This window comes from Balaenoptera physalus, assembly GCF_965194825.1.
Source record: "Balaenoptera physalus genome assembly, chromosome: 1".
In the NCBI taxonomy this organism is placed as follows: domain Eukaryota; kingdom Metazoa; phylum Chordata; class Mammalia; order Artiodactyla; family Balaenopteridae; genus Balaenoptera; species Balaenoptera physalus.
In genome coordinates this window covers 87,995,496-88,020,038 of record NC_138882.1, presented here as the reverse complement: position 1 = coordinate 88,020,038, position 24,543 = coordinate 87,995,496, and the positions used below count along the sequence as shown (strand labels likewise).

Genomic DNA, 24,543 nt, shown 5'->3' with positions numbered 1-24,543 from the left:
CTCGGTAGTTATTTGTTGCGTGAATGAATGGAAGAAAAAACAGTAGAGGAGGGGTGGGCTACTATCTTCAGAGTCCTCCTACACTCGTTTTCTTTCTGGGTGATCTCTGGCACCACTGCGAAGTTAGGGAAAAAGGCTAAGGAGGGGGCGGGGGGCGGCTAATGCTAGTGATCACGACTCTCGCAGGGTTTACTTTCTACCACAAAGTCCAGGTTTAGCCCAAACGCAGAAGCCCCGTTTTTAGTTCTAGCATGACCTTAGCGCACTTATTCTCCACACTAGGAATCCTACAAGCAGCCCAATTTATGCTTCAGGGAACATTAACTTTGCAATAACCTAGTTAACAGATTTACCTGGGGAAACCGAAGGAGGCAAGGAACTCGCAAGCGGAAAACTTTAGGGCGCCGCCACGCAGGCGCTCCGCCGCCGGGAAAGTACCCACTACGGCTGCGCGAATTGGCGGCCCCGCCCTCCCGCGTCACGTGCTGTGGGACCGCGGCGTGGCGGCGGCAGTGGCGGTAGCGACGGCAGGCCATAGGGCGGTCAGAAGGTTTCCGGTTCCGGTGTAACGTTCGGGCTCCGTCTCAGGGGCTGAAGTTTGTGAGGTGAGTAGTGGCCCCGGGCCCAGAGAGGGTATCCTCGCGTCCTAGTGACTGGGGCTAGGGTTCAATCCAAGGGGAGGACAGAGGCGGGAAGGTTCAGTGGAAAGGAAGCTGAGAAAAGAACAAGGTTCTGTGGGTGAACGGGTTGGAATGAGATTGTTGAGAGGAGAAGGGCGGGGGCGGGAAAGGGACGAGCTGAGGAGACTACCTCTGAGATGAGGAGTTGGGGTAGAACGAGGCTGGGTTGGGGGCGGGTCAGAGACGGAAAGAGCAAAAAGAGAAGAATGGGGGTTTCAGGGAGGAAATTGGACTTGTAGCAAAGGAGAGCACAGAGTAAAGAAGTCCTTCAGAAGATTAGAACCTGCTACCAGCTCATTCAGAGAGCTGAGGCAGAGGCAGAATGCTGCCTTCCTCTCCTTCCACACCATAACCACACCCCACCCCAACCCCGCCCCACGCAGTTATTGTTGAATATTTGATTAGTGACAAAGCTAGTTACCGTTTGGAACTTTTATTTTGGCCACTGGCTGTTTAGTTTGCACGTTATCTTATGGAGGAATGGGTTGAAGTTGAGTACATTTGTTCGTATGGTGCTTGGGCACACATTTCATCTGATAGAATTAGTTATGCAATAAATAGCTATTGAATGAATTAAGTGCCATATAGGAATGGCAGTCGTCCTCATTTTGTAAGATGAATGAACCCAGTCTGAGAGGAATTACTTGTCAGAAGGCTGGTAAATGGGAGAGCTCGGTGTGAGCTCTTAATTCTCTGTGGTGTCTGAATATGCTTTTGAGCAATGCACATGTTGAGATTGATAGGCTCTACTGCTATCTCATGATGGGTAAATAGAGCCACTGTATTCATATAACATGTCACTGAGGCACAAAATCTTTCACTCCTAGTTTCATGACTTTAATCCACTAGCTTCATATGGTTATACCAAAATTAAATACACTATTTAGCAACAGTTCTAATAGAGGATAAAGCTGCCAAAAATGTAGACGATAATCAGACTGTACCTTATAAGAGAAAGGATGTCTTAAAACATCTTAACAGATTGAATCCCAGATCGGACCCTGATGTGTGGCGCTGCTGGGAGGAGGTTAGCTTGGAATTGAGGTCAGTCTAGTTTATTGACTTTTAGGCAATATGGAGAAAATCAGGGAAATAAAAATATTCTGTATGCTCATGAAGAGTTTTGAGATTTAAGTAGGAGATAAAAATGTAAACATGAATAAAATTTAAGAACTGTACTAACTTATATTAAACAACAAATTAAGATTGTTGTAGAGAGTCTTTTATGATGGTGTTTTCTCTATTAAGCTAAAAAGTAGAAGAATAAAGGTGAAAAAAGAGAGAGTACATCCAAAACGAGGGTAATCTTTTCTGAACTGAGGGATTAGTTATGACAGAGACCCTGTAGAACATGAGAGAAAAGTATCTAGGTACAGAATTCCCACTGGGATGAATATGAGTACAGAGAAATGTGATAGAACAGTCTTAAGGATTATGAGTTTTAATATAGGATGACTGACCTGGATAAGCCCTCTCTTATTTGTGTCCCTTAAAAGAAGGCCTGGGTTAAGGAATGCTTGCCCAGAAGTAGGAAGAATAGAACGGCTGGGCTCTGAGTGGGCTCTTTCAGTCTTGATTTAATGTTATATGCTTGCCAGTCCTTGTTGAATATGACAGAATCAAAAAAGAAGCTAGGACTCATTTCTCAGACTAGGTTATTCCCAAGGTTTGTTTGTTTATTCCACAGGTTTCACTGATCCACTGATACTTACTGAGTTAGGGTTAAAAATCAAACAGAATGTAGTTCTTTTCTGTTTTGAAGTATGAGTTGTAGGGAAAGTATTTGGCTTGAAATGAAGTAGAGGAACTTGCCTAGGATTGAGAATAGAGGTGGGGAAGGCATTCCTGATATACTAACTGTTGCCTGGGATCATTTTAGTCTTCTCCTGTCCTCTAACTTAACTCTTTACTGGTTTCTTTTTAGGTGCAGTATTGAATCCTATTTTGAGCTATCCTCCTTTTCCTGAAGAATGGCACTGTCTAAGAGGGAGCTGGATGAGCTGAAACCATGGATAGAGAAGACAGTGAAGAGGGTACTGGGTTTCTCAGAGCCCACAGTGGTCACAGCAGCACTGAACTGTGTGGGGAAGGGCATGGACAAGAAGAAGGCAGCTGGTATGTACCTTTCTGAAACTTCTGGCTTAACATGTAGGATGGCCCCAAATACTGCTTTGAACTTCCCCAAAATTCTCTCTGTTGGGAGTGTCTAAGAAAATGTCAGGCCACAGTTTATTTTCTCTTGCATTATAATGGAAATAGCCTAAATAATTAATATTGCTTTTTCTCTTATTTTTTATTTTTTATACTATTTGTGACATATTTTGAATCTCAGACGGATTTCCTTTGACCACTGCACTGAGTTACCTAAATTATATTTACTTAGGAAATATACTAAAGTCAGATGGGTATATTCAGATTCAGATCGACACCTAAACATATAGCAGTCTCTATAAAATACATGAAAAAAGTTGAGGGAGGCAGATTTTGTTAAGGTAGTCTCCTCCAACTGCTGTTTGGGAAAAGTTAGAGTGGTTATTCATCTTAAACTTTGATGCTCAACCTAAACAGGTTGCTCTGGCTATGCTACTTCCTATGCCAAAAAATTATAACTATTTTTATCTCATGGGGCAAGGTTATTCAGTGTAAGAGAATGTATGAGAATCCTACAAAGAACTTAAGAAAGCATTTCCCTCCCTCTTAGGGATAAAATTCCAGTGTTGGCATCTGTTGTATGCCTAGTATTGGACTAAGTACTTTTACCTTTTCAACCTTACCACCTCTTTTTCTCTTGCCAGACCATCTGAAACCTTTTCTTGATGATTCTACTCTCCGATTTGTGGACAAACTGTTTGAGGCTGTGGAGGAAGGCCGAAGCTCTAGGCATTCCAAGTCCAGCAGTGACAGGAGCAGAAAACGAGAGCTAAAGGTAGGTTACAGTTAACTATATGAGGAGCTTGGAGTGTTTTGAATGGTAACAAAGTTGCTGAGCTTACCTGGCTCACACTTTAATATCCACTATTAGAATACCTAATATTTAAGAGAGGTACTTAGACATTGAAGTAGAGGGGGTGAACATGTATTATCACCATCTTATGGTGATGAACTACCTAAGTTCATGGGTTGAAACGTTCCAAGGAAACAGTAGGTAGCTTTGTCCTTTTTCATATACAGTTAGGAGTTTTGGTTCTCATGTTTCCCTAAGTCTCTCTCTTTTTTTTTTAATAAATTGATTGCTCTAAGATTTTACGCTTTGATTTACTTGAGACCTAATAGATTGCTTCAGAATGTGACGTCACTGCTACCTGAGCCATAGACCTCATTGTTGGTCCTTTAGAGATATTACTCTGCAATGGGCTTGTAGATGGGACACCTAACAGCAATTGATTTTTTCCTGTGTGTCTTGAGAGCCTACTGTTTTCCACATAGCATATTGCCAGTCATCTGGCCCCATGAGTGGGATACTTAAAGGGACCATCATTACCTCCCTTACCTCCTTCACTTTTTATCCTATAGTTGCTGATTGGTCATGGCCTCTTTCAATATTAGCAGTGTCAAGTAGCTGATCTATCTCTTTTCTCTGTCTGTCTCTTAAAAAAAAAATCTTTTCTGTGACTCCCATCAAACCTTCCAAAGTGCTTTTGATATCCTGGCTATCCTTTTGTTTTTCCTGAGGCACAAGAATGAATAAGCAGTGTCTGCTTGGTCCCTGGCCAGGCTGTGGAACCAAGAGAAATAGAGATTTGTGTGCTTTTTGTGTTTAGAGTTTTGTAGGGTTATCAGAGGAATGCAAGATAGTCCTTGCCTTAAAGGAATTTGCAGTTTAAGGGTTGGGGGATGGGAGGGCACAACAAAATACAGTCACAAATTATAAAATCTGAGTAGCAGTTTCATGTAAATTTTAGGGTTGACTATAGAGTTTCAGACTTTCGTTGAATTTTGTTACATTTAAGGGGGAATGCTTGATCCATAGTATACACAGATCTGTAGAGTGAAGATTATGTTTTGATAGGGCGTGCTACTGTATAAGTGCTGAGGGCCTGCTGTGAATAAAGTGACTACATTGGGTGGGATTAATAAAAGTGGTTTCTTGAAGGAGGTATCTAGATAGCCTTGGGATTCGGGTCCCATTTTGGTCCATTCAGTCCCCACCCCACACAATATATTATGGGAGAGTCCTTTTTCTTGAACTGTAGGAGTTCCAGGAAGCGCTCGCCCCTGGCCGAGGATATGTCCTTGCAAAACACGAGCCCTCCTAGTGAAGAGGGGATGTCACCCAAAGCCTACCACCGGTGTGTACATTTGCTTTTTCCCATTGTCCCTTCCAGTTGGCCACTCTTGGTCCTGTTAAGTTCACCTTGCAAATTAGTCAACATATTTGAGTTCCCATTGTTTGATGAGAACAAAGTGTTATTGGGGAATACTGAAAAAGAGAGAAAGCCCCTGTCCTGGAAGAGCTTAGACACTAGTTGGGAGAAAGTACGTACTAACATTGAAAGACTTAACACTTGGCAAACAGAATATCAGCAGTGTAATTTTACTTAGTATGAACCAAGCTCTTAAGCGCTAAAAGGATGTGAAACAACAGTTTGATCAGAGTGGGATGAGATTATTAATGAGAAAAACTTCCTGGAGGAGGTGAGTTTTAGGCAGGATTTGGACTGGGGGAAAAGTTAAGGGAGATCATTACAAATGTGGGCAGTAAGATTTGCAAAGACCTTGGGATGGGAACATTTATAAGAACATGGGATGAAATTTGTTTGACTGGAGTAGGAGAATAATGAAGTTGAGATGGGTGAGATGGTCCATTTGGTAGAGGGTCTAGAAGACTCTGGGAAAAGCCACAAAATGCTGATAAGGACTAGGATTATTCTTCCCTTCTCCCATGGGCAGGGATACAACTCTTCTTTCATCTTGGGTTCCCTTAGGAAGTGTTTGGTGATGACTCTGAGATCTCCAAGGAATCATCAGGAGTAAAAAAGCGACGGATACCCCGTTTTGAGGAGGTGGAAGAGGAGCCAGAAGTAATCCCTGGGCCTCCCTCAGAGAGTCCTGGCATGCTGACTAAGCTCCAGGTTAGTAATTAAGAACTGGAAGCGGTGCTTTTGAGAGTTGAAGAAGTAAGAGATGGATGGGTCCAGATTTCTCGTGACCTTAATTTGAATTAATTGTTAGCATTGGGAAAATTTTATGTCCTGCTTTATGTTTCATCATTTTTTGGTTTAACCAGGAGTATTCCAGTTGAAGGCTATTGAAATAGCATTTACTGAGCACCTATTATGTGGCAGGGAAGGTGTGTTACATACATCATTTGCCCAAGTATCTACCTCACTGTGTCAGTAAGAGAATTATTGAAATGACTAGAACTCAACATGATGGCAGAGAAGAATTTCCAAATACTATAACACAGAAAAGATATAATCCACTTAAATAATTTTGAGTTCACTTTGTATGTTTTTAATAGGAATTATCTGTGCATTTAAAATGGGCACTGTTAAAAAATTTTGATACCACATAATTAGTAAATATTTCTTGTACCACTTAAAACTTGTTACAGAAGAAGTAGAATATATACATATATATGGATGGATGGGTGGATTTGCATATTATGTATGATATTTCTGAAAGGAAAGAAACTGATGGTGATGTTTTTTTACAGAAAATGGGGTCAAGAATTCACAGTATACCCTTTTGTACTTTTTTGCATTTTAAACTATGTAAATATACCACCTATTCAAAAAAATGTTAAAAATAAATTTTTTAAAATATCTTGAAGCGCCTTGACACAGGACTCTTTTGGAAAATTCAAGAAGAGTTATTTGATCATGTCCTCAAAGCTTATTATTCTGAACTTCTTTAGGGCAGAGGAAGGGATTTACAGAGATTAGGAAGTAAGTCTTTACATTGTTGTCTCCCGTTACCCAAACTAGGAATTCAGGGACCAATAGTGTGATTTTTTTTTTTTTTTAAGTGTAATAATGTTTATGGGTTCTGTCAGTTTTGCATGCATTTTTTAAATGTTCACAGTTGCCCTGTAAGGTAGGTACCATTTTTACCCCTTTTAGACACTTGGAGGTTTAGAAATTAAATACCATGTTCAAGGTCACACAAGCATTAAATGGCAGAGTTAAGATTCAAACTCAAGTTTCCCTGACTCCAGAGTCTTAATTAGCAAGCTGTGTTACTATCAATACTTAACATGCCAATCCTGCCTTGGGAAGATAGGTTGAAAAATTCCAGTGCTCAGCTGTGTAGGCTTATCTTTATTACACTTTCTAGCCTGTGGTACAAGCAGAATGTGATGGGGTCATTCAAAATTTTTTGTTCTCTAAACCTGAAAGCCCTTTGAGTTTAGGAACCTGTATGAGAGCAATAAAAAAGAGATGTTAACTGTTTTTCAACTTTTTCCCCCACTGAGAGCAGATCAAACAGATGATGGAGGCAGCAACACGGCAAATCGAGGAAAGGAAAAAACAACTAAGTTTCATTAGTCCCCCTACGCCTCAGGTATTGTAACCAGATTTCTCTGAAAATAAGAATCTTTAGCACAGAATTTCTTGCCACCCACTCAAATGAGAGTCCAGAAGATGACTGCATGTTCCACCCCCAGTTTACCACAGTCTACCACTCTGTGGGGTGGGGGGGCCGGGGGAGATCTGTCTGCTTGTCTAATTTTTCTGATTCTGATTTCTTTTTCTCTGTCTCACAGCCAAAGACTCCTTCTTCCTCCCAACCAGAGCGACTTCCAATTGGCAACACTATTCAGCCCTCCCAGGCCGCCACTTTCATGAATGATGCCATTGAGAAGGCAAGGAAAGCAGCTGAACTACAAGCCCGCATACAAGCCCAGCTGGCACTGAAGCCAGGGCTCATCGGCAATGCCAACATGGTGGGCCTGGCCAATCTCCATGCTATGGGCATTGCTCCCCCGTGAGTATCTGTTTCATGGAACTCGTTTCTCAAGCTTGAGAAGCAATAAATACCTTTGAATGTTATTGATCCTCTTCTTGCAAGGAACTTAAATAATTTCTTAGACAGTTTCATATTTCTTACATATACTCAATAAATACCAATTGAATTTATTCTCTTGGTTACCTTGTTGCAGAGTTTAATTATCTTCTTTTTACAATTGGTAGAAATGAAGTTAAGATTATTCCTCTAATATTGGAGGTAGGAATAGAGTCAGGTTTCCTGGTTCATAAGTCAGAACTATATCCATTAAACCACATCGAGTGAGACCAGATCTGAGAGCTCTCTACAACTGGGTAAAGGTGATAGACTTCATTTTTAGCACCTTAATTGGTTTGCCATCCCCTGTCTGACTCAAGAATTAAGGAGTAAAGGAAGATATGATTCCAACTTCTTACCATTGTAATTTATAAGTTCATTTCATCTGATTGTACTCTATACTCAACTGTCCAGTTTGATAGTTTCAATCAAGATGTTATTATTCACTGATGAGTTTATGTTCCTTAGAATTTTGTAACCTAGTTGTCTTTGTTGGGTTTTGATTTTTCCTTTCTTTTTTTTTTTTTTTTTTTTTTAATTTTATTTATTTTGGGCTGCGTTGGGTCTTCGTTGCTGTGCGTGAGCTTTCTGTAGTTGTGGCGAGCGGGGGCTACTCTTCATCACGCTGTGCGGGCTTCTCATTGTGGTGGCTTTTCTTGTTGAGCATAGGCACGTGGGCTTAGCAGTTGGGCCTCGCAGACTCTAGAGCACAGGCTCAGTAGTCGTGGCACATGGGCTTAGTTGCTCCACAGCACGTGGGATCTTCCTGGACCAGGGATTGAACCCGTGTCCCCTGCATTGGCAGGCTGATTCTTAATCACTGCGCCACCAGGGAAGTCCTGTTTTTTATTTTCTGCTTGTTTTTTTTTTTGCTTGACTTATTGTTCCAAATGGGATTTATTCCTTTGTGGGCTATTTTTCAGGAAGGTGGAGTTAAAAGATCAAACTAAACCTACACCACTGATTCTTGATGAACAAGGTCGAACTGTAGATGCAACCGGCAAGGAAATTGAGCTGACACACCGTATGCCTACTCTGAAGGCCAATATTCGGGCTGTGAAGAGGGAACAATTCAAGCAACAGCTAAAAGAAAAGCCATCAGAAGACATGGAGTCTAATACCTTTTTTGACCCCCGAGTCTCAATTGCCCCTTCCCAGCGCCAGAGACGCACTTTTAAATTCCACGACAAGGGCAAATTTGAAAAGATTGCCCAGCGATTACGGACAAAGGTATCTGGCTTAGAATATAATCAAGAATTTTGAAGAAGTTAGGAAGGTGACAAAGGAAATTGAATATAGTCCTGAAATAACCGTCAACTCAGTTCTCTATGTTTTTGGCAATTAGATAAACAAGTAGTAAAGCAATGAGTAATTTTTTAAATACTATATTTTTTCCTGGAATACTTGATTTTTAGCTGATTTGTCTTCTCAATTACTTTCATTCTACTTAGGTAGAAATAAAATTGAATTTGAAAATTCTCCACATACAACGGTCAGTGGAGGGAAACCGTTGAGAACCCTCAGGGCAACTGATGAAAGCTAGTCTGGTGTTAAAATTTACGGCAGACAGTCCACACACTTGGATAGTTTAATTGACTGTATATGTGATGACTTTTACCTTCTTGTTTTCATCCTCTCAGAATGAGGTTTTCCATAAAATTCCATTTCTGCATATTTGCTGCAGGCAGGCACTGTGGGGTAAAGGGCTAGTGATGAGGGTGAAATGTATGTAAATCAACCAAGTAAAGGATAAAGTAAAGAACACCTCCTTTTTCTAAGCTTTCAGAAAGTATGAATTTGTTGCATTAGATGTAAAGAGTTCAACAAAGGAGTGTTTTAAAGTTTGGGATTCTACTACTTCCCTATTTTCTTTGACTTCAATTTATCTTCTTGTCTTGTCTTTAGGCTCAACTGGAGAAGCTGCAGGCAGAGATCTCACAAGCAGCTCGAAAAACAGGCATTCATACTTCAACTAGGCTGGCCCTCATTGCTCCTAAGAAGGAGTTGAAGGAAGGTGATATCCCTGAAATTGAGTGGTGGGACTCTTATATCATCCCCAATGGCTTTGACCTGTGAGTTTGTTGGTTAATACCTTTTAATAAGGCTAGAGTTTTAATGGGAAAGATGGTACTTGTGCATTAAGTAAAAATTTTAAATCCAAGGAAGATAGATAACCATATACAAGCTCATATATTTGTAAAGAATATGTTGTATGGGTTGTTTTAGTTTTTTGGGTTAATGTAGGAGGATTGGGCACATATAGTCTAAATAATCTATACAAATAATCTGTAAAATTTCTTCTTGCTTTGTTATACATTGTTATTTGTTTTTACCATATTTGAATTACCTTCTTTTGCTACTTATAATAGGTGTTTACATTTCTTAAAGATCCAGTCCTAGAATAGAGCAAGGATTCTTAGTTGATGGGGGAGAGAATGATAAATAAAGCATATAAGAAACATTTGAGAAGCTTCAATCATATCTGCTCCATTATTCTGATACATGGCTTTAGGAGACTGTCTCAGCCTTTCCTTATGCTTCCTTTGTCAACCGCTGTCCCAGCGAATTATTGTTACTAATGAGAGAATATGGTGTCCATCAGGGGTGTTAGGGTAGAAAAAAAAGGTTGACAATGACTGGTGTAGAGAGTGCATCCAACCTTAGTGGGACCGTTCTCTCATCTTGAAAATTATATGTAATATATTACATATTATAGACATGCAAATACTTTAAAAAATTCTAGAATGCATTATGGAGAGTGGATTTTTTCATCGTGTTTCTGAGATTCCCTCTGTCTTGGAATCATCTCTACCCACATATCCTATTTTCCCTTCTTCCTCCAATTTTAGTACAGAGGAAAATCCCAAGAGAGAAGATTATTTTGGAATCACAAATCTTGTTGAACATCCAGCCCAGCTCAACCCTCCAGGTAATGTAGAGATTACTCAATCAAAGCTCTAGAGAAGTATTAGCCAATAGAAATGTATGTGATAATGGGCATGTTCTCTATCTGGGCTGTCTATACTATAGCTGCTGTGCACACATGACTATTGAGAACTTGAAAACCAAGTTGCATTAATACAGCTGAGGGACTGAATTTTTAATTTTATTCAATTTTAATTTAAATTGAAATAGTACATGTAGCTAGTGGCTACAGTATTGGACAGTGCAGCTGTAGAGGATTGAGGTCTAATCTATAGATGGCCTCACTGATGTATATTACAAATTGGGCTTTTGCCATAGTGTTGACTCCCAACTCCAGTCTAGTACACCACCACTGAACTCCTGGCCTTCTTCAATCTTCTTTTTCTTCAGCCTTTCTCTTTATCATTTTTGTAGTGAAAGTCTGTTGGCTTAGTCAGAAGAGATGGGTTTTAGTTGTGGCTGTGAACTAGCTAAATCCCTTGGGTAGATCACTTATAATAAAGAATTTCCTCATATGTAGAGATAATACTAACTGATATTCCTTCTTAAGCAATCACAGAAGATTTTAACATTTTCATCAAATTTGAGATGAATAGAGGAGGTTAGCTTTTACTCAGTTAGTAAATTTACTCAGTAAATTTGCTTGCCAGTATCTCTAATAAGTTCAGAAAAGTAGATTGAGACCCTGTGATAATAAAAGGATAATAATTATTGAATTATACTTAATCAGAATGTACTTAGCTGTCATCAGCGTGAATCATTAGAAGAAAGTGGGGGATTTTGTTTGTTTTAACAAATTGAGTAAATCTGCTTTGGGAGCTCAGAAGATTTTTTCCCAATCTCTATGACTCTTAAATTATAAATTTCATAATGTTGGCCAGTGGTTTTCAAATTGTATTCCATAGGCACGTTGAGGTTCAATAAGTAGGATCCAAATGGAATTCTGGATACCCACCACCTACCCCAAATCCTCACACAGAGCAGCCGGAGCAGCTCTAATTTTGTTTTCTATATTTGCCACATTTCAGTTTATAAAAGGGTTCAACTGCTTAAAGAAAAACAAGTTAGAACATTACTCATGAAAGATAAGAATGCTTTTTTTTTAATATAAATTTATTTATTTATTTATTTATTTATTTTTGGCTGTGTTGGGTCTTCGTTTCTGTGCGAGGGCTTTCTCCAGTTGCGGCGAGTGGGGACCACTCTTAATCGCGGTGCGTGGGCCTCACTGTCGCGGCCTCTCCTGTTGCGGAGCACAGGTTCCAGATGCGCAGGCTCAGTAGTTGCGGCTCACGGGCTTAGTTGCTCCGCGGCATGTGGGAATCTTCCCAGACCAGGGCTCGAACCCGTGTCCCCTGCATTGGCAGGCAGATTCCCAACCACTGCGCCACCAGGGAAGCCCCCAAAGAATGCTTTTTAAAGACAACCATAATACCATTATCACAACCTAAAATTAACTAAAAACAAACTAGAGGTCCTTTCTTTTTCTTTTTTTTTTTTTTTAATCTTAATTGGAGTATAGTTGATTTACAATGTTGTGTTAGTTTCAGGCGTACAGCAAAGTTAATCAGCTACACATATACAGATATCCACTATTTTTTAGATTATTTTCCCATATAGGCCATTACAGAGTATTGAGTAGAGTTCCCTGTGCTATACAGTAAGTAGGTCCTTATTAGTAGTGTGTATATGTCAATCCCAGTCTTCCAATTTATCCCTTCCCCCTTACCCCGTGGTAACCATAAGTCTGTTTTCTACATCCGTAACTCTGTTTCTGTTTTGTAGATAAGTTCATTTGTACCCTTTTTTCAGATTCCACATATAAGCGATATCATATGTTTGTCTTTCTCTGTCTGACTTATTTCACTCATTATGACAATCTCTAGGTCAATCCATGTTGCTGTAAAGTTCCTTTTAATGTGATTAATATTCACCTATATCCCTCTAATATGCTTATTACTTTGGTACATTCATTTCTCTGCCTGACAGTCGACAATGACACACCAGTTACTCTGGGGGTATATCTGACCAAGAAGGAACAGAAGAAACTTCGAAGGCAAACAAGGAGGGAAGCACAGAAGGAGCTACAAGAGAAAGTCAGGCTAGGCCTGATGCCTCCTCCAGAACCCAAAGGTACATATCTTAGAGGCAGGGAAGAAAGGGTGACAAGTTTATCTCTGTCATTCTAGAGGAACTTTAGCATCTCTCTCTATATGGGTGCTTTTTGTTTCTCAGAATCATTCATTGGTTATATTTCGTTTTATTTCTATACAACTATCAAAGAAGGAGAAAGAAGTTGGGTAATATTTGCATTTGCAACTAATTAAAGCAGAATTGCTTTTAGCTTTAACAAAAAGATCGTTTTGTGATCTCAGATTAACATCTTTATTCTTAAATGGAGCATAAATAACATTTATTGGCTAAGATTATTTGCAATAAACAAGACTGTTTACTGTTTAAAAAAAAAAAAAAAAGAAAAATGTTTTTAGTCTCAGTGAGAATCTATGTACTGAATTATCCTGTAACTCAGGCTCATTTCAAATAAATTAGTGAGATTTTAGAGGTGGGTGCTTAGGCTGTCAAAGAAAAACCCAAACTGCTTCTCCTTTTGTTTGGGGTTCCTGGATGAGAAGGTGGGGTGGAGGTCAGTGCTCACAAATGCTCCTACTTGACTGACGAGGGGGAGGGCGCCTTTCAAAAACAAGAAGGTGGGACTGACTGGGAAATAAGAGCAGGGTCCGTGGATAGTTTACAGCTAAATGATCATTTCAGGGCCATTTCAAGGCAGATAGTATATCTCATTCCTTTACTCATTCACAACTCATTTATGATTTCATTCAAAACTGTTTAATAATAAATGGTTTATATTAAAAAAAAAAAAACTAATATTGACCATAAAACATTCCTATATTCCTGGAAGAATAATAGGCTTGAAATTCATGAAGATAGTAGTTGGCGTATTTGCATAGAGTTGTTACGTACATAATTCTTAAATGTTTGAAAAATGAAAATGCAGTTTCAAAAACCTCACTCCTGTAGTTTCCATTATCAGTTAGTAATATTTTGAGTGAGCACTGTTATGTATAGGATCTTTCACTAAATGCTATGATAAGAGTGAAAAATGCCAAAGAAATTAAGTTCCTTGTCTTTCATAAATTTTCAAACAATGTGAATAAACGCATACCAATTATTTAGATTAATTATGTGACCTCCCTCAAATGCTGAATTAATTGGATGGGCTTTCAAGGTAAGAGTATTTGGAGGAAGTGAGTTTTGAGCAGAGATTTGAAATAGGTGAATGATATGAATTAGTAGAGAAGAGATTGACAGGTTATCCCAGCTGGAGTAATGACTTAGGAGATTGATTTTTATCATCTCTTCACTGCAGTGAGAATTTCAAATTTGATGCGAGTATTAGGAACAGAAGCTGTTCAAGACCCCACGAAGGTAGAAGCCCATGTCAGAGCTCAGATGGCAAAAAGACAGAAGTAAGTGCCATGGGATTGGGTGGAAACCCAGGGCAAGTACCTTTCCCAGACTCTTCTGGGGGATCCATATTTGGAGGGAGGGGAGAGTTCTCCGTTGCTCTCTCTTTCCCTCAGCCCTGCCTCTGATCTTCAATGCCTTTCTCACTTGTGGATGTCCTTCCTGTCACGACAGAGCGCATGAAGAGGCCAACGCTGCCCGAAAACTTACAGCAGAACAGAGAAAGGTCAAGAAAATTAAAAAGCTTAAAGAAGACATTTCACAGGGGGTACACATATCTGTTTATAGGTAGGTGTCCAAACTGGGCCAGCCTTTTCCTTAGAAATACCAAAACATTTTCCAAGTGACTGAGGCAGAATCACTGGTGTAAAGCATACCTAATATCAGTTCTACTCTCTTAACGACCCTAGTGTAAATCAAGAGCTAGTAGATCTTTTTCATTGGTGAGGGTTAAAAACTTAGTCTTCTATCTCTGAGGTCTTAGTGAACTAATACTAGTTCTGAAGAATGAATGAACGAATATGCTTATTCAGGCCAAGATGTGAACTAGGGATCATTCATCCTTTATGAAGCATAAAATATTATTTTTTTAGGAAGCATTAAAAGTTTTTTTCCTCAGTTAACTATATCCTTATCCTAATGTATTGCAGTAATCCTTTTATTCCCACTCCAAAATGGACTTTATTTATTTATTTATTTATTTATTTTTGATTTATTTATTTATTTGTTTTTATTTTTGGCTGCATTGGGTCTTCGTTGCTGCGCGCGGGCTTTATCTAGTTGCGGCGAGTGGGGGCTACTCTTCATTGCAGTGCACAGGCTTCTTGTTGTGGCTTCTCTTGTTGTGGAGCACAGGCTCTAGGCACTCAGGCTCAGTAGTTGTGGCTCACGGGCTTAGTTGCTTCGTGGCATGTGGGATCTTCCCGGACCAGGGCTCGAACCCATGTCCCCTGAATTGGCAGGCGGATTCTTAACCACTGCACCACTAAGGAAGCCCTGGACTTTATATGTTGTAAATATTTTCTACCTTTTGTGTTGATTTAATGTTTTCATTTTATTCTTTTATGTCAAGTACATGTGTATCTTCTGTTTAGATGTGCTCATGTTTAGTTCTTTATTATAAAAACGGCACATTATTATAAAAGTAGTGAATGCTTACTAAGATGAAAAACATTCTAACAATACAGAAGGACATTTACTGAAAAAGTCTCCTTCCTATTCTCTGATCCCTTAGGACCACTCACTGTGGGTAACTGCCACTGACAGTTTTTCGTATATTCTTCTAGAAGTTTTTCAGGCATAGCATTGTGACTACTTTATATTATAAGCATCTAGAGAGCAAAGAGTTTGTTGGTCTTTATACTGTCAAGAACAACTAGCATATAAATATTTTTGGATGATGGTAAATATCTCTCCTTCATTCTTAGAGTAAATTTTGATTACCTGCTATTTGTTGTAAAGTGTACAGTGCTAGACTTTGAAGAAGTTTAAGACAGTAGAAATACTTCTGGATTCATCAATTTTACCTTTAAGCATTAGTATATTTGCTTACTCCAAATGCCTTTGTTTTTAGAGAGAAAACTATTTTGGATCCATTTTTATTTGCCATTCCATTCAGGCAGCTGCTGATGCTAAAATGAAAGCCATAACTAAACTTTCCCTTCTCCAGAGTTCGAAATTTGAGCAACCCAGCCAAGAAGTTCAAGATTGAGGCCAATGCTGGGCAGCTGTACCTGACAGGGGTGGTGGTACTGCACAAGGATGTCAACGTGGTAGTAGTGGAAGGGGGTGAGTCTGAAAAAATTGAGGCAACCCTAGGCCTTGAAGTGATTAACATGGTGGGAAGAAAGGAGAAAAAGATAGTATTTTAGAGCCATACCTGGGTTTAATATCTTGGGCCTCTGTTTCTGTGTTTATTGGAGTAGAAGGACCTAAGATGTGGTTCCTGGGATTGCTTCAGCTACCACATTAATGTCTGAGCATTGAATGCACTCAAACGTTCTTTCTACCCCATTGTCTTCCACAACTCTGGCAAAATTCTCCTTCTCTGTTTCTAGGCCCCAAGGCCCAGAAGAAATTTAAGCGTCTTATGCTGCATCGGATAAAGTGGGATGAACAGACATCTAACACAAAGGGAGATGGTGAATGGGGGTTAGAGGGGATTAAGTGGGAGGTGGGATGGTACTCTGTCCATTCATCTGTTCCCTCTCTCTGACACTCTTGCAAATACCAGATAATGTTCAAGAATTTTAGACCCATTTGGACTTTAAGCATGCTAGACATTCATACAGTATTTATTATATGATCATATGCATGAGTATTAGTTATTCTCCTGCCTGTCCTTTAAGGCCTTTCTAACCAGCTGGTTTCCCTGTTAGCCCAGAATCTGGATATTGGCTACATGAGTGTATTTAGTTTGTGAAATTTCAGCAAGCTGCGCATTCATATGTGCACTGTCTATATTATATGATTTTTTGATAAAAAGTTTTTTAAAGGGTTGAGAGCAAAAAATATTTTTCAGATCAAAAAAAGCTCTCTGCTTCATTCAAGAAAATAAACTTTTATTCTTTTGCCCAAGTTTATCTTGTATATATATTTGACATCCTCCAGGCCATCATTCTTCCATCAATATTCATTCTTCCCTTCTTTGAAGACCTGGGTTAGCATTTAACATGTGCAGAGAACCTTACTTTCCTTAACTTTGGCCCTTTTATACTTTTCGTTCTTCCCTATTTTTGTACTTAAAGTACACTTTTTACTATAATTGACCTATATTTTATTTTGTTTCGCAAGTGTTCCTAAGATATTTTCATTCATTATATCTGTCCTCCTTCATTAGACTAAAAACTCCTTGAGAATGGACTCTTATCATTTTGGCATCTGAAGTGCTTAGGACAAGTTTTTATTGTTCTTTTATTTATCTCCTTATTCCCAATACCTGTCACAGCTCTTGACACGTAATTGGTCCTCAATACATGTTTGTTGAATTAATTAATGTCCCTGCCTGTTTGGAGATTTCAGTCTAATTGGGGGGAAATAAAGAGTAACAGAAGACATTTGATCCCAATACATGAGAAAAGGTGATAATATTTAAAAGAATTTGGGTAGGCTTGAATACTGTTTGTTTAGAACCTAAATCTTGGTGTCTCATCTAAGTCTAGAGCAAGATTTAGCTATATTGTCTTTTCCAGATGATGAGGAATCTGATGAGGAAGCTGTGAAGAAAACCAACAAATGTGTACTAGTCTGGGAGGTAGGTGATCCTTTGTTAAACACTGAAGCAGAACTTTAGCTAATTCCTGATTGCTTATACTATGCAAATGGAGCAATATAATGGTAAAACTAAATAATGACTAATCCCTTAAGTAATTTGTATTTCTTTTTGGAATTCATTGTTAAGTATTTGGCAGCAAATCCTTCCTGATTATATTTTAGTTAAATTGATGGGTATATAGTTTATGCCATCTGGAGAAAAGTATGGAAACTGGTGGCAAGAATACAAATTCTCTATTTATTTATTTCACAGTCATGGATGTGAGACTTGGAAAGAGGGAAATGAATTGTAGAATTTTTCTTTGGATGTAGTGAAAGAAGTACTAGACTTAAGAATACAAAGTTGGGAGTCTGGGTAGTATCACTTACTAGCTGTGTAACTGGGCAAGACACTTAATGTCAAAAACTGTTGCTTTGTCTATAAAATGTGGATATTATTTTCTCTCCCTATTGTCAGTTTTTTTTTGAGAACCTAATTTGATTATTATGTAATGATGCTTTGCAAAATGTGACTAAATTACTCTTAAAATGGAACTTTTTTATGGTTATACAGTTCTTTCATCCCTCAAATTTTCTTAGTGAGCCACACTATTCTGAAGAATGAATGAATGAGTGAATATGCTTGTTCAGGCCAAGTTGTGAACTAAGGATCATTCACCCTTTGTGAAGTGTAAAATATCATCCTATTTCTCCAGGAAGCATTAAAAGTTTCTTTCCTCAGTAACTATATTCTTATCCTGGTGTACTGCAGTAATCCTTTTATTCCCACTCCAAAATACATTTTATACATTGTAAATATTTTCTACCTTTGTGTTGATTTAATGTTTTCATTTTATTCTTTTAGGTTGCATGCGCGTGTGTATCTTCTATTTTTTAAATGTGCTCATATTTAGTAACTAGTTCTTTATTATAGAAGTAGTACTTTGGGACTTCCCTGGCAGTCCAGCGGTTAAGCCTCCGCACTTTTCCTGCAGGGGGCTCGGGTTCGATCCCTGGTCGGGGAACTAAGATCCCACATGCCATGTGGCACGGCCCGAAAACAAAAAAAGTAGTACTTTACTACAAAAGTAGTGAATGCTCATTAAAATAAATTCTGACAACACAGACGAGCACTTACTGAAATAGTCCCTTCCGATTCCCTCAGTTTTTAAGACCACTCTATAGGTAATTGCTACTGTTTTTCACGTATCCTTCTGTCTTACCCCAGATTCCTCCAATTTATGCATACTAAGTAGGTAATAATAACCATAATAACTGTTTCTCTGTCTCATAAGTCCCCATCTGCATATTTAATATCCCCCAGCCCCTTCATCTCTTTAAAATTCTGTTCCATTTATCTCTGAGAGTCCTCAGGAATTATTTCTCAGGTTCAGAAATAAGCCAAGTTGTGCTTTAGCCTCCTTTTGGGAATCTGATCCCTGAAACCTCTTGAGGTAGCACTTTGTGACTGCCATTGCAGCTGGTCCCTTTGGTGAGAATGTGGTTCCATTAAGTACTGAATCTTTCTATTGTAGTTGTCTGCAGGTTATCCCCCCTGGCTCCTATTCCTCTCTCCCCCGAACCCCTGTATTGTTCTTTGTCACTGGGCCCCAGAACCTCCTGCTTATATACACAGTCTCACTAAGTCTTGTGAAAAGAGTCCTTTTAGCCTCTAACTCCTTTCTCCTTAAATGCCCCAATCTGGAGGCCTGGTAGGAGGCAAGTTCATCCCATCTCACCCTCCCTAGTCCTTCCTGACTTACTCTTCCATCCAGGCACCAGAGCACAGAACTCATCCTCCATTCAGTCAAAAAAACAAACCCATATAAAGTCATGGAAACTCAGCAAATATCCAAGGGGGTGGAGGTTAGAATTGTTTGTTTTGTTTTGTTTGTTTAATATTTATTTATTTAGGCTGCACCAGGTCTTAGTTGCGTCACTCGGGATCTTTTATTTGAGGCATGCGGGATCTTTAGTTGCAGCATGTGGGCTTCTTAGTTGCGGCATGCGGGCTTCTTAGTTGCGGCATGCATGCGGGATCTAGTTCCCTGACCAGGGATCGAACGCGGGCCCCCTGCATTGGGAGCATGGAGTCTTACCCACGGACCACCAGGGAAGTCCCTAGAATTGTTTTTACCATAAAATTATGTTCAGGTAGGCACATTGCTACACAGATGTTATTAGGCTTTATAAAGGAATATTATATCTGATTTAAATTAGAAGTTGCAGTGTTTTTATTAAAAATTTTGTCTCTTTCCCAGGGTACAGCCAAAGACCGGAGCTTTGGGGAGATGAAGTTCAAACAGTGCCCTACAGAGAACATGGCTCGGGAGCATTTCAAAAAGCATGGGGCTGAGCACTACTGGGACCTTGCGCTGAGTGAATCTGTGTTGGAGTCCACCGACTGAGACTACTGCAAGCCCTTGCCTCTCCCTTCTTGCCTTTGTCTCTTCAGTCCTCTCCCTTATTCTACTTCCAAACCCAGCCCTACTTGTGTGTGTGATCTCAGAACTGTGCCAGGCTGACATTGGGACAAAGGGAGAACACCTTGCTTCCTTCCCCAGACAGCCTGGTGCTGCCCTTTATTCCCCTTATGTGAATATGATTAAAGAGTTATTTTTAAAGTCGGTATGATATTTTTCACACGTTCAAAGGTATTGGAGTTTGGGTCTTCAGGTGATCTTTTCTCCAGACTTCTAGCAATTGCTGTGGAAAAAGAAAATTTTGTCATTGGTATTTATGTATATATAAATGGATGAACGAATGGATGGATGATTGGATAATGGAAATTTCTGACCTCATCTTAGAGCAAGAATGATAAATACCGTTTTCCTGGAGCAGAGTGAAGAAGGAAAAGGTATTAAGTGGATAGGGGAGAGGGAATTTCCATCTCTTAACCTTCAGTGGATAGTCATGAGGTTGACAGATTACTTCTGGTCTTGGCTGAGTAGTCTTAACAGGAAATTAGTTCCTCATATGGGTGAATATATGAGAATGTGTGTCGTGGGTGAAATGGACACAGAAGGAGAGTCCAAAGAGGATGTTATGGGTCAGTTTGTAAAAGGGAATAGGATTTGGGAATTTAGCCTATTTCTTCTCTTTACTAATTAAAGAAACCAATCCTTTTCTAAAAGACAATGTGTAATTTCTTTTTCCCACCCGCCCCCAAGAATCTGACAAGATGCAGTTCTGTTTAAGCATTTAATGTTTCTGGATTGGTTTTAGGAGTATTTGGGTCAGAATAAGTATCCATAGAAGTCCAAAATTCTTACCATAAATATCCTTCCATTTCATGTTGCCTGTTGAGGATGTATTGAGAACGGATTGAACATAGGAGCCATTAGAGTTCCTCCCTGCTAATTGGAGTTTACTAGGAAGTAGTGTCAGAATGAATACTTGACCAGAAGTTAAAACATTCTATGTTATCAAATTAACCCCTTTAAAAAAAATGTGGGGACCTCCCTGGTGGTCCAGTGATTAAGACTCCATGCTCCCAATGCAGGGGGCACGGTTTGGATCGTTGGCTGGGGAACTAAGATCCCCCATGCCACGTGGCATGGCCAAAAATAAATATAATTTTTAAGAATTAAAAAGTTACTGTTTCAGGCCCTAGTTAGAGTTCCAATTTTAAGGCAGTATTAGAGAGTGCTAGGATAAAAAAGGTGGAAAGAGACAAGGGACTGCAAAAGGACTTACGGAAAAACTGTACAACCTCTCTTTTTTAGAGATAAACTATAACCCAGAGAGATGACAACTAATTCCTAGAGCAGGAAGAAATCTAAAAAAAGCCTATATCTGTGAGACTTAGGAGCTAGAGAATTGATATTTCGTGATTTAAACAAATCCAGGGGAAAACTTCATTGTCAGAACTAAGTGCTTTTGCTTTTATTAAAGGATTTATTACAAATATGCGTGTAAATAATTTATACACAACTTCAAAAATGTATTGTTTGCTGAAGACCTAAAAGGAGTCTTTGTTCATTATAAAGTTCAGTAAGTTCCCTACATAAAAGAATGAGTTCCATTCCGAAAGCACGTTCATGAGTCCAATTTGTTCGTAAATCCAACAAAGCCTAGGTACCCAACTCACACAATTGCTGTACTGTAATCGGTTTATAATACTTTTCACACAGATAATACATAACAAAACATTTTGAATCTTACAGTACAGTACCTTGAAAAGTACAGTAGTACAGTACAACAGCTGGCATACAGGAGCATGTTTGCATCTTTGAAAGTTCTGAACTTGAAGGTTCGTCTGTAGGGGGCTTACTGTACCCATAATGAGACTTAATCCTTGTTTTAAGTCTTAACTCCATGTGCTTCAGGGTGGTGGTGGTTTTTTAATTTATCTGATCCTGTACTGTATTAAGCATTGTGCTCGATAAGCATTGCCTCCTTTATCAGAACAAATTTATGAGGAAAGTAGATTTTAGAGGTGAGAAATCTGAAGTTAACAGTGAGTAAGTAATTTGCTCCAAGGTTATGGCTAGTAAGTGGTGGAGTTTAATTTGAACCCAGGTTTGACTAAAACCCAAACTTAGTTCCTACACATGCTGCTTCATTTGTGAAATAGGTGGTAGGAACGTGTGTTCTTTCAAATGAATGCTAGACTCAGAATAGTTCCTATCTTGGGATGCTGTTATCACTTAGAATACATTGTGAACTTTAGTAATATCTTTCATAATCTGAAGTTATATGTATATCTGTAGTTAACGGCAGTTATTTGTGCTCTGTAGCGTTCTGGAAAGAACTTTAAAAGTCATTTGGAATTTATCATGGAGAATTAAGTGAGATGATCAAAGTAGATAATAGCTTTCTTTGTTAAAAAATGCAAATATAAAGTTACTGGACTGATTTTTTCCTTCCTATATGTGGCTTACCTTGATGAATTTCCAGAAATATCTTGAACAATGGCAATATCATTGTAATATAGGTACCAAATAATTATTTTTGGATAAGACAATTCAGTCATAACTAACACTGTTTAGCAATCAGGGTGCTTTTGCATGTTATTCAATGCAATATTCTGTAGTTAAGATACATGTAATTTTATTCAGGGCAGAAAATGCTACTGTTCAAAAGAGAGATTCGATCCAGTTGGAATGATCAGGGAAGTTTGCCTGGAAGAGGCAATTTAAGATAGTTCTTGAAAGATAGGTAGAATTTTGGTAATAGAAGAGGATATTTTAGGCAGAATTAATTATAAATAGAAAATTACAGGATACATTTAAGGAAAAGGAACAGTTTGGAGCCCAAGGAACCTTGGAGGAAAGGCATTTGAGATAATACTGGGAAGTTAGATTGGAACCATTGTGGAGGGTCTTAAAAGTTAGGGCTTTTACTTAACTTGGTACATAACAAGGAAGAAGTTTTTTGGGTTTGTTTTTTGAGTAGAGGAAAACTAGGAGATTAGTCTGGTAATGTATATAAGCTGAAGAGATATACTAGGAAGCTGATCGTGATGCTGTTGATATATAGATTAGAAAGGTGATGATAATCTAGGTAGAGGGCAAGGGGAATGAAAAGGGAATTCATGCAAGAAATATATAGGTAGAAGTCTACAAGATTTGATAACCAGTTGAAGGGGTAGAATCAAAGATAACTAGGATATCCAACTTGAATAAATCTGAATGCAGGTGATAAATTTAATCTTTGGGAGAGAATGAGCAGAAAAATGAGAGAAGGGCTAAAAATGGAATTTTGGCAAACACAAGGGGGTAAGAAAACTAGCAATGGGCAGAGAAAGGATCCATTTAGTGGGATCTGATTAATGATTGTATATTTAACAGAAGCAAAGGGAAATGAATTTTAAGAAAGATTTAAGTAAAATAATAGCTGACATCAACGTCATCAAGCCTTTACTAAGCCAGGCACTACTTTAAGCACTCTACACACATTAACTCATTTAATAATTATAGCACCACAGAGTAAATTGCCAATGGCAAGAGGCAGAGGCTGAATTTGAGCAGTCTGGTTCTAAGTGTCTTACTCTAAACTATTGCACTAACAGAAAAAGCTGAAGCCTGAGACTGTAAACAGTGCACTGGAATTAGCAATTAATAGATCTTTGATGCTTTTTAAGAGTGTGCTTCCTCAGCACCTATTGCAGTGCCTACCTATTTCACTGAGAAAAGAGAAGCAATTGAGAATTTCTGCACATTCTCACCAACAAGTCTATCAACCTACCTGAATCTCTACCTAGATTCTCTACCTTCCTGTTACAAGAAAGGAACTGTCTATGGACCTATCACCTGATCCTATCCTCTCCCACTTACTCAAGGAAATCAGCCAGTAATTGTCCCATCTCTATCCTGTATCAACTGTAGCATCTGATAATAGCTACATTATTTCCCACCTTGGAAAAAAGAAATGACCTTTTGAACCCACATTTCCCGCCAGCTTCAGCTCCATTTCTCTGCTCCCATTTTATTTCTTGAAAGAGTTGTCTACACATGATAACTCCACATCTCCCATTCTCTCTAGAACCCTCTCCAATCACTTCACTTCCTGGAAACAGCCCTTGTCAAGACCACCAGTGACTACTGTGTTTGCCAGATTCAGTGGTTATCTCAGTCCTCAACTTATGCAACCTATGCAGCAACACCTGACACAATTACTCCCTCCTGCTTGACAAATATTCATTACATGGCTTTCAGAACATTACTTTCTGGGTTCTCCTTCGCTGGTCATTCCTTTTCAATATCCTTTGAAACTTGTTCCTTATAGCCCAGTCCTTGGTCCTCTATTCTATCTACGCTCACTCACTTCTGGGCAACCTCATCCATCTCATGGCTTTAAGATCATCTATATACTGACAGTTCTCAAACTGATGTTTCCTACCAAGAACTTTTTCATGAACTTTAGACTCACAATATCTGGTGCCATTTATGCCTCTGACATCTCAAACTCAAGATATTTAACTGAAATCCCGATTTCTACTCATTTCTCACAGGACTGCTCCTTCCCCTTTCCTCCCCTGGTCCGTCTGAGAAAATGGCAATCCATTCTCCGAGGGAGCAATATCACCCCACATGGAGAAAAAGTTGGCTCTTGGGGGATGAAAAAGTCTTAGATATTACAATGCTTTGTCACCTTCCAAAGCTCAATTCTACCCAACAAAATCTTACTCCTTATTTAATTTCTCTCATTTTCTTGGGTGTGACACAAGCAGCAATGACATTGAGTTCATGGA

The 24,543-nt window shown here is 39.0% G+C and overlaps 1 protein-coding gene across 4 annotated transcripts; it reads left to right on the top strand.

Moving 5' to 3' along the window:
- Nucleotides 1-462: 462 nt before the first annotated feature.
- PRPF3 (pre-mRNA processing factor 3) lies at nucleotides 463-19,972 on the top strand. 4 transcript variants are annotated; one of them, XM_082474572.1, is made up of 16 exons: nucleotides 463-605; nucleotides 2,605-2,795; nucleotides 3,476-3,606; nucleotides 5,606-5,752; nucleotides 7,101-7,184; nucleotides 7,387-7,607; nucleotides 8,609-8,915; nucleotides 9,591-9,757; nucleotides 10,535-10,614; nucleotides 12,600-12,743; nucleotides 13,999-14,098; nucleotides 14,271-14,384; nucleotides 15,766-15,884; nucleotides 16,154-16,237; nucleotides 17,288-17,349; nucleotides 19,610-19,972. In XM_082474572.1, the coding sequence occupies exons 2-16, from the start codon at nucleotides 2,651-2,653 to the stop codon at nucleotides 19,754-19,756; spliced, it is 2,052 nt and encodes a 683-aa protein (XP_082330698.1). In that variant the 5' UTR covers nucleotides 463-605; nucleotides 2,605-2,650; the 3' UTR covers nucleotides 19,757-19,972. The 4 variants fall into 4 exon arrangements, with proteins under 4 accessions (XP_082330698.1, XP_082330696.1, XP_082330699.1 ...); XM_082474570.1 differs by having other exon boundaries at nucleotides 17,258-17,349; XM_082474571.1 differs by lacking the exon at nucleotides 463-605 and adding an exon at nucleotides 1,411-1,724 and having other exon boundaries at nucleotides 17,258-17,349.
- Nucleotides 19,973-24,543: the final 4,571 nt, after the last annotated feature.

Bases quoted from the DNA above. Each gene is read 5' to 3' on its own strand.
- PRPF3 (XM_082474570.1), top strand. From the start codon at position 2,651: ATGGCACTGTCTAAGAGGGAGCTGGATGAGCTGAAACCATGGATAGAG. The intron at 7,608-8,608 runs GTGAGTATCTGT...GCTATTTTTCAG, and splicing joins GCTATGGGCATTGCTCCCCC to GAAGGTGGAGTTAAAAGATC. The intron at 9,758-10,534 runs GTGAGTTTGTTG...CTCCAATTTTAG, and splicing joins ATCCCCAATGGCTTTGACCT to TACAGAGGAAAATCCCAAGA.